The sequence below is a fragment of the Pinus tabuliformis genome, chromosome 5_1, assembly GCF_031772625.1.
Source record: "Pinus tabuliformis cultivar Carrire ecotype Pingquan chromosome 5_1, CPIR1, whole genome shotgun sequence".
NCBI lineage: Eukaryota > Viridiplantae > Streptophyta > Pinopsida > Pinales > Pinaceae > Pinus > Pinus tabuliformis.
In genome coordinates, this window is record NC_142305.1 from 42320358 (window position 1) to 42335215 (window position 14858).

A 14858-nucleotide genomic window follows, 5' to 3' on the forward strand; every position below is an offset into this window, starting at 1 on the left:
CAAAAATTGCAGCCTGCCTATGAGAGGAAACCACACCCAATCTGCACTTTTGGAAGGTCAACGCTGGTCAAAGAGATGACCTGCTGCCCTAGCGTCCTTCTTTCTGCGTCTTCCTTGCCCTAGGACGTCTTCCTTTCAGCCACAAGTGTGAGAGAGAGAGAAGCTCCTTTTATGCGTAGGAGAGAGAGGGAGAAGATGAGTGAATTGAATTGTCCAAATGAGGAGAATGCTCCTTGTATTTATATGCAAATGTTGAGGTTGAACAGACATGACTATTGGGCTTCTGAGCCTACATAAGTTTGCTAGCCGACCTTGACAATTTGTCCATAATCAAAATAAATTCATATCTCCATAAATACTTATCGAAATCGGATGATCTTTAGATCAATCCTACACCTCTCAATGAAAGGAATCTAGGAAAAATATCAGCAGCCATAAATAAGGTGATCCACATGGAGTTTGGCCCTAGTTGCCAATTTTAACACTCCCTCTCAACTAGGGAAAACTTCATCCGCAATCCATCAACCCGTCGTTCTTATCCATCCAAAAAGTGCACTGTCCTGTACAGCTTGACCCCATTTTGCTCTGCTTTGTTCTGCTCTGCTCGAACTATGAAGAAGAAATGATCGAGGATGTATCATACCATCCTCCACTGACCCGAAGTCAGTCTCAGAGTGTGAACCACTCTCACTAATCCCAGATCAATGGAGGTCATCCTAGCATAGGGAGTACGGTAGATACAGCGATGCGTCCATCGATAGTACTATGGTCCCTATCCTCATTTCCCTGCTCATTGATCAGATGAGAGGTACTTCCCATGAGTCCCAAACTGCATGGGTAGGATGCCTCGACAGGAGAACTAATCATCCTATCCACAGGAGAACGAATCATCCTGTCTAGTGGATGCCACAGAGAACTAATCATCCTGGCCTACAGGAGAACTAATCATCCTGCTCCACAGTCGCCACAGAGAACGAATCATCCTGGCCCACAGGAGAACTAATCATCCTGTTCCACAGTCGCCATGGGGTGTCACAGGGGAAGGTTGAACCTTTACCCTGCACATAGTGCACCACCAGGGGATGGTGAGTCACCCTATGGTCACATGTCGCTCCAAGAAGTACCCCGCACCCCGTGGAGCTTCTAGAGCTCAATACATCATACTTGACCCTCATAAGAGGGTCTTTGAACGACACCAAGTCGTTCTCGGAAAGTCAGGTATTTGACCTTTCCTAGGGGCTTTGTCAAAATGTCGGTGACCTGTTGATCTATACCGATATGTTGGAGCCTTATTGCTCCTCGCTGCACCATATCTCGAATATAGTGGTACCTGATATCGATATGCTTGGAGCGATCATGAAATACAGGAATCTCTGATAAACAGATCCCGCTCTGGTTGTCACACAGAATCACGGTGGTTTCCAATGTAAATCCAAACAGCTCACTGAAGAGCTTTCACAACCAAACTGCCTCATAGGAGGCCATGCTAGCAGCAATGTACTCTGCCTCGGTGGTGCTCAAAGCCACCGACTTCTGCTTCCTGCTCATCCAGGATATCGAGGCAGATCCCAAAGAGAAATAGCACCCGGAAGTGCTTTTTCGGTCCACCACACTACTTGCCCAGTCAGCATCAATATACCCAAGTAGTCTCACATCTCCGGTAGTGTATCTCAACCCATCGATGATTGTGCCACAAAGATATCTCAACATATTCTTGGCACCAATCCAATGTGAGTGGTAGGGCTCAACCATATGTTGACTCAATGTGTTGATTGCAAATCATATATCTGGACGAGATTTCACCAAGAACATTAATGCTTCGATGAGTTGACAATACTCGATAGCATTTCGTAAAACAGGTCTGGTAGCACCACTGCTTAACTTCTTGAATTCAAGCTCCATTGGGGTAGTTACAGCCTTGACCATGCCGAATCTCTCCAGTATCTTCACCACATATTTTCCTTGAGATAGGAAAATCTCCCCTGGTTTCTGCCAAACTTCCAGTCCTAGGAAATAGTGCATAAGTCCTAGGTCTTTGATCTCGAACTCAGAAGCCAGCTCCCTCTTACATTCGTGAATGAGAGGGTCTACACCTATTAGAAAGAGGTCATCAACATATAACACCAATATGAGAGGCTTGTCATCTATAACCTTAAAGTAAAGGTTAGGGTCGGCTTCACTCCTAGTGAATCCCAGCTTCATCAAGTAGCTATCGATCCTCTCATACCATGCTCGGGGTAGTTGCTTTAGCCCATATAAGGCCTTCTTCAACCTGCACACATGAGATTCTCGATCATAAATCTCAAATCCTTTGGGTTGCTCCACATAGACCACCCCTTTGATCGAACCATGTAAGAACGTAGTCTTGACATCCATCTGATGTAGGTTCCATCCTTGCGAAGCAGCAAGGGCTATGATCGGGCTGATGGTGGTATATTAGGCAACAAGTGCAAATATCTCATCATAGTCTATACCTTCCTTCTGGGAGAAGCCACGAACAACAAAACAAGCCTTATACTTTTCCGCACTTCCATCAACTGCATGCTTTATCTTGTAAAGCCATTTTGAAATAACAACTGCTTTGTCCTGGGGTCTAGGGACCACATCCCAAACATCGTTTTTCATAATGGACTCATATTCCTCGGTCATAGCATCCTTCCATACTTGATACTTGACGGCATCTGTGAATGATGAAGGCTCATTTTGGATGACCGTGCTCATGATGGTCAGGTATCCCTGATACCTGTTCGGCTTCTTACTTTCACGGAAGGTTCCTCGGGGTGCAATGTGTCCTTCAGCATCATCAAGTGTCCCCCTAAGCCATGAAGGTCTCTTCCTAGAAGAGGAAGGCTCTTGCGAAGGAGGATCAATAGGATCCATAGGTTCTTCCACATCGAGCATCGTCTCATCTTCTTTTTCCTTCGATTCCCCGGTGTGAGCTTCTTTAGATCCCCTTAAAGTAGGAAGATTGTCTACCTTGCTAAGAGCCATATCTTCGTCAAAGGTGACATTATGACTAATCTCAACTTCCCTTTGACCAGCTACATAGATTCTATAGCCCTTAGTATTTTCGCTATAGCCCACGAAGATTCCTTTCATTCCAAATGCACCCAATTTATTCCTTTTTTCTTTAGGCACATGAAAATATATAGGGTTTTCAAAAATTCTAAAATGAGATACGCCAGGTTTCTTACCGATGAACATTTCTTCGGGAGTCTTGGAACCCAATGCTTGATGAGGGCATCGATTTTGTACATATATGGCGGTATTTGCAGCTTTGGCCCTTAGAAACTTCGGAAGTCTTTGATCATGGAGCATAGCACGGACAACTTCCATAATTGTACGATTCTTCCTTTCCGCCACACCATTCTGTTCAGGAGTATATGGTGTAGTAGTCTCTCTCTTAATGCCAACCTCTTTGCAAAAGTCATAAACTCATTGGATTCATATTCAGTCCCATTATCAATCCTTAAAATCTTGATTTTCTTTTCAGTTTGATTCTCGATCAAGGCTTTGAAGTGCCGAAACCAGGAAAAAACTTCATCCTTCTTTTTCAAGAAGTATATCCAAGTCTTGCCAAAATAATCATCTGTAAAAGTGAGGTAATATAAACATCCTCCCAAGGAGTTCACAGGCATCATACCAGATATGTCTGAGTGAACCAACTGCAATATATCGGAGGTCTTTCTTTGGCTTTAGAGGAATGGTCCCCTTTTGAGCTTCCCTTCGGCACATCCTGGACATACACCTTCTTGCTCTAATCTAAACTCGGGCATCCCGGTCACCATTTTTCTTACATCGGGTAGAGCTTTATAATGAAGGTGAGCAAACCTCTAATACCATAGTTGGGACTGAAGAGATGTGTCACAAGACATGACACCCAGTGGACTTCCACTGACCTGATATAATGAATCAAATTGAAACCCAAGAGTAAAAGCATCTTTAAAGTTCTTTTTCCATACACATACCTTGCCATCGCTGAAAGCAACCTTGTATCCTTTGTCTTCCATTGCCGAAATGGACACCAAGTTCTTTTTAAGATCAGGTACATATAATACATCTTGTAAGTGGATGGTTTTACCCTGATTCAATTGACGAGTGACATTTCCTACGCCTTTCATGAGATATTTTGAATTATCTCCAAGAACAACTTCCAGGTTGGTTTCCTTTTCTATCAAATTATAGAGAACTTCTCTGTAACCAATGAAGTGCCTTGAGGCACCACTATCAATAAGCCAATTTCCCAGCAAGTCTGGGGGAGCAGTAGTAGATAAAGCTGCTGGTAGATAATAATCATCTATTGTTAACAGTGTTAGATTCATACCTAGAATTTCTTGCCTTCTTGAATGGTTGTCCTCTTCCTTGATTTCCGACACTTCTTTTACCTCTGCCATTTGACCTGCCATTCCTTTGATTTCCTTGAGAGGGATTTTGATCATTGTCCCGTGTGAGTTCCTTTTATCATGGCACTCCCTTGCATAGTGACCCATTTTATTGCAATTGTAACATCGTCCTTTTCTTCCACCCTTTGGTCCAGCCTTTCCTTTGAATTTAGCCCTGGAATTGTTTCTTCTTTTAGTATGAGAAGAAAGGCAGAGGGATGACCTTTAAGTATGGGCGTTTCTTGCTCTTCCATCCTCGTTTCTTCTTGAATGCATCTAGCTATTAATTCCTCAAATCCAGGAATTACGTTATTGTTGAGAAGCGTAGTCCTGAATATATGCCATTCAAATGGCAGTCCTCCAAGAGTTGTGAGTGTCATTTCCCTATCAGAAATTACTTCCCCAATAGATAGGAGATCATTCTTGATCTCGGTGATCCTTAAGAAATATGCTTGCATACTCTCATATTTTCCCTTCTTAATTTCCTTCAGCTTATTTCCAAGAAACCAGACTTGATTTGCATCATTAACTTTAAATAAACTCACCAGTGTATCGTAGATTTCCTTGGAGGTGTTCAGCTCGGAAACATAGGCCACCAAGCGCTTGTCGATAGAGTCCCGGATGATCTTCCTTGCTTTGACTTCTCCCTTGGTTCATTTGTTCCTAGCAGTAGCAGATGCATTTGATGGAGGCTCAACAATCCCGCCTCTCACATGGTCCAACACTTCCTGCTCTTCTAATGTTAGATCGAGAGACATCTTGCATCCGTGATAGTCAGACTTCTACCAAAGTTTGTCTTCAGCAGGGAAGTGTGTTGAGGACCCCATGATTTCATTTTAAGATAGCCTTGCCAACCTTCTCTTTGGTGATTGCTCTTGCTCTTGCTCTTGCTTGGGCTTTGTCTTCACCTCAACTCCGATACCATGTTAAATTATGGTATGTTCTATGCTTAGAGCAGTTTACTTATTTTTTCTTCTTATTAGCCACAGATTAGCAATCACATATACATTAAGTAAAGTGCAGATAGAACATTAAATGATCAACAAAAAACAAGCCAAGACAAGAGACACAAGATGTGGCGGCTAGCTAGGGACAAACCCCAATGCGGGGAAACCCTTTGATCAAATCTTCTTTTATCTTCAATAGTTCAGCAGAGAGAAATAGTACAAAATCTGAATTCTTTAATTTTATATCAGCAGCAACAAACCCTAGATCAGCAAAGTCAAACTTGGTCAAACTAGCTGAAATTGACCTCTAAAATACTTGGTCAATTTCCGGTCAACTTGTCCTAGAACAGCCTGAAGAAACAGCTCTTGAACAGCCCCAAAAGTTCAATCAATTTGCAGATTTCTGAAGTCAACTTGCAGCCCTAAACTAGGGCAGTCAACACTGGTCAAACTAGAGGTTAGATCACCTCGATTTTCGTGCCAAAAATTGCAGCCTTCCTAGGAGAGGCAACCACATCCAAATCCGCACTTCTGGAAGGTCAACGCTTGGTCAATGCTGGTCAAAGAGATGACCTGCTGCCTAGCGTCCTTCTTTCTGCGTCTTCCTTGCCCTAGGACATCTTCCTTTCAGCCACAAGTGTGAGAGAGAGAGAGAGGCTCCTTTTATGCGTAGGAGAGAGACAGAAGATGAGTGAATTGAATTGTCCAAATGAGGAGAATTCTCCTTGTATTTATATGCAAACGTTGAGGTTGAATAGACATGACTATTGGGCTTCTGAGCCTACATAAGTTTGCTGGCCAACCTTGACAATTTGTCCATAATCAAAATAAATTCATATCTCCATAAATACTTATCAGAATCGGATGATATTTAGATCAATCCTACACCTCTCAATGAGAGGGATCTAAGAAAAATATCAGAAGCCATAAATAAGGTGATCCACATGGAGTTTGGCCCTAGTTGCCAATTTTAACATATTCTCTGTTGGGTGAGCCAGTTTTTGGCACCCAGATTGTATTCAAAAATTGCATAATAATAAAACCCTCAGATAGCTGCACCGGTTTTCCCGCATTGGGTTTTTCCGGAGACATTGTTCCAAAAATAGCAGTGTCACTTGTGTGCTTGTTTTGTCTCCTTCAGTTGATGATCTGTAATGTGTTGAGCATGTACTTGTATTTATTTTGAGTATTTACATGGTAAATAACTTGTTAATTAGATATCATTTTTGGGATTCAACTGCGTTAAGTAAGTCATTCAAACGTATGACCATTTCCATGAGAGGTAGTCGTAACTGACTAATTTCTCATACTTAAATCCCCCATACTTAAACTTGTTAATTAATCAGAAGTTCATAACAAGTAGGTAGAAATAAATCAGAAAGTACACGAAGGCTTTCTAACAGTTAGACTTAGAAATTCCAACACTTTTCTTATTAGCTTATGCATCTTCTTCTTCTTCTTAGCGCATATGTGTGTACTTCATCAAACTGCTACCAAAACAAAATAACAAGAACACAAAGTTTGGCTCTCTGCCAGGGACAAAACCTCTCCACTCTTGAGAGGAAAACCCTTTGTAAGTTTTCTCTTATTGAAGCTTCTTATTTGAACAACTGCCAAACCCTAGACCCTTGACTATAGGATCCTCCAAGCACAAGTCAAATCCTTCCTCTTTCTGCACTATAAATTCTAGCACATGGACCTCTGTCTTCCGGCACTCTGCTCCTCAACACTTCGTCCTTCTTCTGCTGCTTAGGCTTCTTTTCTTCTTAGGAGAACCCTAGAACATTAGGGCTTCTTGTCTTCGTTATAGGGAGAGCCTTCTTCGCTTTCCTTGGATACCTTGTAGGCCTAGGTGTATATCTGAATGAGGCCTTTAAGTGTATTGTCTTCAATTGTTGTTAAATCTGCATAAGTTGACTTCTGGAATCTTCGCACATGTGGACAGAAACCCTAGAAACAGTCCTCTTTACCTCGTTGTCTTTTCTTTGCTTCTTTGCTGGAGAGAGAGGCCTTGTAGGCCTATTTTGCACCCAAAACAGTGGTATATGATGACTGCTTCAGAAATGGCCTCCTTACCTTCGTTGTTCTGTCTCCTTATCTCGCTGCCCTTGTAGCCCTCTTCTTTGTCTTTTCTTCGTCCTTTTAGCCCTCTTCTTGCTTGCAGATTTCAGAGAGAGTTGTGTGTTGTATGAGGAGTGGACAACCTCTATAAATAGAGGTATAACCCTCCTCTTTAGGCCGACTTGACTGTCCTCTACGCTAACATGACAATTTACACCAAAATTCATCTTTTATCCATCGTTTTGATGCTTGGAGACATCATTGATGCTAGGAGTGGATTTGACTTTGCTTGGAGATGTTTCCATGACCTTGTACATGATGTAAAATGTCCTCAAAGGGTCTTATCATAATCATATTTTGACTTTGACTTTCTAGAAGCACTTTAAAATGTGCTTGACCTATTTTTAATGAGCAAGAAACTCATTGACAAATATTACAAAAATAATTTCTCTTTTCTTGAATAAATACAAATTACATTTATGAAGACCTAGCCTAGTTACATTTCCTTCAACACTTTGCACCTTTTCTGCTTCCCAGCTACTTCAATTCAAACTTGCATGAGATGTTCTCCAAATGAGTCAAGTTGTTGCTTATATATAGTCATCTTAGGTGATCGAATTCTTCAAATGAGGCCAACTTGTCGTTCCTTGAGGCCGACATGGTAGAGGACGCCTTATTGACCTAATTTACATTAAAATAATTTTCTTTCTTGACAAATAATTCCCAAGAAGAGTTCCTTACATTGTGACATGGACAATGACACTTAAACCGTAGAAGTCTTCAATGGAGACTTTGACCTAAAAACAATTGACCCAAGCATGAAACCCATGCTTTAATAAGTCAATTTATTTAATAATAAAATTCATTTTTCTTTCTTTTTGAAAAATGCATTTTAAATATAATTATGAAGACAAACACTAGTTACATTCTTCAACTTAACCAACCTTTCACAAACCCATTAAGAAAATATGAATTTATAAATATGGTCAAAGGAAAAACGTACAAGATCTTCGGCAATTATGTCTATCTTTCCAACTGCTTTGTTGATAGCATTAAACAATGCCTCCCTTGGACCCACCTAATGCATCCAATGACAATATTAACATAGTCAGTAAAAGCACAATGACATATTAAGCAACATACGATCAAATATATTATGTACTAACCTTCCATGTTCCTTCCATGGCAGTCTCTGACTCTGTACATTCACATAAACAGTTATTTGAACTTTTTCCAGAATAATTTGCAAGATTCAATCAGAAACACCCATGGCTGAATACAGAAAGATAATACAAATCACCTGCAGGAATGGCCCAATAGCCAGAAAGTCCTCGGAAATGGTCAATTCGAAATTCATCAAAAAGGTCAAATGCACGCTTCATGCGCTGTACCCACCATGAGAAACCCTCTCTTTCCATGCTTTTCCAATCATACAAGGGGCTGTATACAAAAGCATGTTTGTAGCCAAGATTAGATTTCATATGACACACAAATTAACAATTTAACAAATCCTTAACACAGTAACCAAATGAAAAGGAGTCAGGACAGCCTCCATACGACAGCCCAGAATTTGATTTTGTTTTTGTAAATTCTTCATGCAAGATGTCATGATGGACATTTTGAAAAACAGAAACAGGTCTATCATTGTCACTTTTGCTATCATTTTTAAGGTGCATTTCTATTATTAAAGATGTTAATATTAAGCTTTTTAATGCGATGAGTATTGTCATACATAAAGGAGATACTGATTACAGTTGAGTTAAAGTATAACATGTTGATTAAATCCATGCTACAAAACCCTAACTTGAACCTCTTCTGTTTGTGCAATCACTGGAATGGAGATTGACAGACAGTTTCCTGATAGCTTTCCCTAACAAGATAAACAGAGCCAGATTGTGAAACCACAGACATTAAGATCGAGAGTTTCCTAATAGCCTGCCCTAACAAGATAAATGGGTGCTCTAACACCCAGATTGTTTTGACCCTGTTAGCACCTAACTAGCATCTACGTGGAAAAGCCCAATCTATGGATGCAACCTTTGGGGAAACAAATAGGAATTATATCACAGTCACGCCAATACAACAACTTCAACACTTTTGGCCATCTTTCTAGACGACCAGTGGAGTAAACCTCAATTACACAATGATCATTATGAGAACCCAAGTAAATCTAACTATGATTTAGCAAAGTGATACAAGATTTACTTTAATGATAAGAGAAATGAATCCCCCAAACATATAACATGTAAAACATAAAGGATTCAATTCAGTAGTGATATAACGCTCCAATAAGTTGGTTTAACCTTAATGAAATAAGCATATATCACCTCAATCCACATAGATGCTAAAACAATTAAAAAAACAGTGGATTAAACTCAAAATCTGGTTTATGGTACTTACTACTTAGTTAAGGCAAATTTCCAGATTGAGCCTTTATGGTATAAACCACGTTCTCAAACTGTTTAATTGAGCTTGAAGAGATGACTTACAAATCTATCTAATGATGTGTAAGATGAATTTTCAGATTTGTAAAAGATTGAGTAACAACATGTTACCCCTCATATGATGTGAGGAAGTTACATGGGCAATCAATACCTAAGGTACCCTCCTAGAGTGTGGTGTTCTAGTTCACACGAGCACTCTTGCTCATATCATTCAGATCCAAGCTCATTCTTTCCAATTCTCTTTCAGTTACATGATGATCTTACCTCACAGTGGCCACTGCTCAATTGTTCTTGGATTCCTCATCCATGGTATATCAGCTCCAGTGTCTGACAGCTTCGATGACACCTACATTTATAGATGGTACACTATGTTTTCATACAATAGTAATACCAAAGGTCAAGGCTAGGAGAAAAGGTTTCCAGCAATGTAAATCAGCAAGTCCAAGGCTCAAGAAACCTTCAAAGAAGACCCTAAGTTGAAGCAAGACTAAACTAGGGTTCCCATTAGGGCAAACAACTAGGGCAAGAAAATAAACAGACAAGATTGAAGTGGATGCCCACCAAAAGGATAGATTTTGTGGAAAATGCATTCCCCTTGATGCTTAGGCTCTCCAATCGCACAAACTCACCTTACCTAGGGATTCGTACCAACCCCTAGTTAGCAAGCTTGGCCTTGAAGGTGAGGAATTGGAGAAAGAGAATTTATGGATAAAATAGAAGTATGATCACCAACAAGATGGACCAATCCCTTGTTCCTTGGGAGTATGGAGTCTATGATGGGATGAATCAGATAAGAAGTTTCCACAGAGGTCGAAAATTTAATACCCTACCAACAATCCTCAAGCATTTACCTATGCAATGGACAACGGATTTTCCATGGGAGAGATACCAAGAGTTCACCAATAGGAAATACATTCACATGTTATGTATAAGTAATGCATGCAATACATCATCTAGATAGCATTCAATATATCTTCAACAAATTAGGGCACAATTTGCATAACCTAGAATCAACATTATTCCATACATTAGACATTAAAGAAAATAGATATTCAACAATTACGTACACTTACAAGATAACATGCAAAGATTCCATCCATAGATCCAAAGAATAGCTCCAAAGATAAGCAAATCAGCTCCAAATATCAAAATGCATTCATAGATTCCAAATTCTCCACAAGAAATAAGGTTGAATTCAACTAAGGAGGCCGAAAATCCCAAGTGTGTGATGATGAATGATACAATGAACTCCTCCTCTATTTATATCAATGTTGCACGAAGCGGGAGCGAAGCGGAAGCGCAGAGCGCGGAAGCGTCATTTTCCAAAAATCTAGGAAGCGAAGCGTCCGCGGAAGCGTCTGCTATATATATATTTTTTTTTATATTTTTTTGCATTTATACTCAAAACAAACATCCCAAATACCAAATTAATTGTAGAAGACATGAAAACATGCATATTTTTGCATAAATCAAGATAGATATGGCATCCATGATTCCATTGTAGTTACTAGTATGTACAACAATCATCTATATTCTAGCTATTACAAACATACATCAAATTTTTAAGCATATTATAAAACATAAAACATTTAAGCATATTATAAAACATAAAACATAGAGCATATTATGATTTATCTAGCAAGTGAGCAACTGTCAACATTTGTCATGTCCAAAATTCAAATAATAATGTTTACAAAATATGTCACTTGGTCACCGCCAAGCCAAAAAGGTTCAAAATTCAAATTCACAAGTCTACAAGTCTAATGAGTAATCTATGACAAAAAGAAGTAGATTGTGAATATATCTACTAATCTCTCCTCCTTCCACCACGAATAGAACGTGATGGCGGGCCTCCACGTGGTGGCAATGAAGAAGATGGTCCCTGTGTAAGTCGTGGCACTGGAACTGATGAAGAAGAACCCCCTGCCGTTGGTGTTGAACCATGGAACCTAGAAACCAAGGGACTAGATGGGGGTGGGGGTGGGGGTGGGGGTGGTGGCATATCAACACCCGTGTCATCATCCTAGAATCGCTCAAAAAATTCATGCAAAAAAAAAAACACTAGTTAACAAAAAAATTAAAAACATGAATTAGAGAAATGCTTTATAAGGGAAAATTGGAAAATTCATACCACAATGGACATACCTGGATAAGAGAATCCTCTAATTGCTCTAGTCGCAACACTCCATCCTCCAAATTGGGCTCCTCTGGATTCTTGTCCCAAGTCAACAAGTCTTTATTAGACTTTGCATCTTCACAGTAATGGGACAACAATCGCAAGTTGTAATGAACATAAACCAAGCTCTCTGCCCGGTCTAAATTCAACCTGTTCCTTTTAACACTGTGGATGAAAGAATAAGAGCTCCAACACCTCTCTGCAGAAGAAGTGTTTACCACCTGTGATAGCACCCGCAATGCCAAACTCTGTAGAAGTGGAGTAGGCCCTCCATGCATGTTCCACCACTCAAGAGCAGAAAAATGCTCTCGATCTTGAATTGCATGCATGCTCCCAAATGGACCAGTGTTGCTCGTATAGTTGCTCACCTGTCTCCGTACCAATGCAGCCTCCTCATTATCAGGGATTAATCTACTCAATGCAGCCATATATTTTTCGTGAACCTCTCTATCTTGGTGTGGTTTTTTCCTGCTTCCCCCCCCAGGTGCTGGTTTTGAAAGCCATGATGGATGATAGTATTTAGGTGTCAAAACATATGCTAATGCATGCAATGGAACATTTAGCATTTCCCATCGGTTTTCCACCTCTGCACGAATATAATTGTACAAGGTGGTATCTCTAGGCTCAACAATGTCTTTAATCTGCCCCAACATGCTATCCATTTGCTCATACACCTCCCCAATTACTGGTCGATCTGAATCTGCAAACTTGATCATGTAATAAATTGGTTTGGTGAATTGAAAAACATATTTAACCTGTGACCAAAAGTAACTGTCAAGAACAGTGTCCTTGACTGCATTAGCACCATCTGTGTCAGTGTTAATTTCATCCCATGTTTCAGCACACACCAGATTAGTTAAAGCTTGTCTCACCCTCACTAGCCGCCTAAAGGTGAGGTAATAACTAGCAAATCTTGTCTTTGCAATTTTAAGCAATTGCAACTTGGAGTAAGTGCCATAGAAGTAGTTTACCCTTGTATGCCCTGTGATGAATTTAATGAGCTGCTTCCCTTTCCTGTAAACCTCAGCAATCCACCCACAATCTTTGTGTTTCACAATATCATGCATCAAAAGGTTCAATGTGTGAACCAGGCACCCAGACCAAAAGATGTGTGGATGAGTACGCTCAATAATTTTTCCTGCTGCCTTACAATTTGCTGCATTATCTGTGATCACTTGAACCACATTATTCGGACCAACATCTTTGATTGATTTCAATAGGAGATCTGCAATGTTTTGTGCAGTTGCACTGATGGAGGAGGAGTCATGAGATGCAATAAATACTGCACCACTAGAAGAAACACCAAGAACATTTATCAAATGTTGGTTTCTAATATTTGTCCACCCATCTGATACAATGGATACCCCAGAATCCACCCACTCATGTGTAAAACGTGTCAAAGCTCTTTGAACCTTAGCTTTTTCTCTTTCTAATAACACTGTTCTAGCTTTCTCATAGTTGGGGGCCTTGTATCCTTTTGGGGCTTCATTGATGGCCTTTACCATGTCATGCCAATAGGGAGAGCGAAGCACATTGAATGGTACACCGCAAGCACAAAGAAAACGGACTATCTTTCCATCCACATCATCCCTCCCAGCAACATTAAGGAAATCCCCTATTGTTTTTCTACCTCCAGAGGTTGCAGAAGTACCATGAGGAGATGGGCAACTACCAAATTTAGAGGTTGCACTTGATTCAGAATGAGTTTTTTGTTTCTTGTTTTTTTGTTGTGCAGCCATCTCTATTTGGATGTATTTTGTTCTTTGTTCAGCTGAAATTTTTGGGCAAATTTGTACCCCCACAGAACCCTTTTTTTCATCACTGTCCAGCACCCCACAAAGATGCCTCCTCAGACGGGTATATGAACCACAATATGGTTTTCCTCCATGACAATCATGAGGGCACATCCATTTGTAAGATCCACCACCCTTTCCCCCATCAAGTTTGGTCACATAGTTCCACAAGGGTGTTGTTGTACCTTTCCCATCTTGTGCTTCAGTGTCCCCTTCAAGTTCATCCCCTTCCTCCTCATCATACATTGGGTCACCAAGTTCATCCCCTTCCTCTTCCCCTCTATTCCTCACCTTTGCCATCATTAAAACCAAGAGTGGAATGATACATAGAAGCCAAAAGAACACCATCTTGGAATATGGATATAGGTGGTGGACAACCTGTAAATAAAGGAGCAAGTAGAAACAATGGGAAAGAGTAGGAGAGGGAGGACAAAAATACAATTTTTTTTTCAAAAAAACAAGGGAGTTTGGGGTTTGAACTTACCTCTTTAGCTCTTGTAGATGAAGTCCTCCAAGCTCTTGCTCCAAGCTCCTCCTCCTTCTCCTAGCTCCTCCTTCTTCACTCCTCCAAGCTCTCCTCTCTTCTCCTCTCCTTTCCTCTCTTCTCTTCTCCTCTCCTCTCTTCTCTTCTCCAACTCTCATAAACTCAAAGTGAGAAAATGAGAAGAGAATGGGGGCTTTATTCTTTTCTAAACTCACCCTAAACTAACCCTAACCTCACCCTAACCCACCCCCTCATGCTAAGTTAAGTGAACTTTTTAAAAAAATTAAAAAAAAAACCGAGTTTGATAGCTGACCGCGCGGATTCATATGGAAGCGCGCTTCCGGGCCTCGTGAAGCGTGCGCTTCCGGGCCTGAAGCGTTGCGCTTCCGGAGGCCCGAAGCGCCCTCCGAAGCGCGGATCCGGGCCAACGCTTCCATAATTCCAGGAATCGTGAAAAAAAAAAGGAATCGCGCTTCGCCTAGAGGTTCCGGAACGCTTCCGTACGGGACGCGATTCCGGCCTCGGATCCGGGGGGGGCGATTCCTGCAACACTGATTTATATGAGGAGGTC

At 40.7% G+C, this 14858-nt stretch overlaps 1 protein-coding gene across 1 annotated transcript in view; it reads right to left on the reverse strand.

Annotated features, from left to right (window-relative positions):
- The window catches only part of DPE1 (disproportionating enzyme), a 346819-nt gene that overhangs the window by 99164 nt on the left and 232797 nt on the right, over positions 1 to 14858 (reverse strand). The window contains exons 9-11 of the mRNA XM_089431682.1: positions 8691 to 8830; positions 8557 to 8588; positions 8394 to 8468 (exon numbers count right to left, since the gene is read on the reverse strand). Coding sequence (XP_089287808.1) covers positions 8394 to 8468; positions 8557 to 8588; positions 8691 to 8830 — 247 coding nt within the window. The remainder of the gene's footprint in view (positions 1 to 8393; positions 8469 to 8556; positions 8589 to 8690; positions 8831 to 14858) is intronic.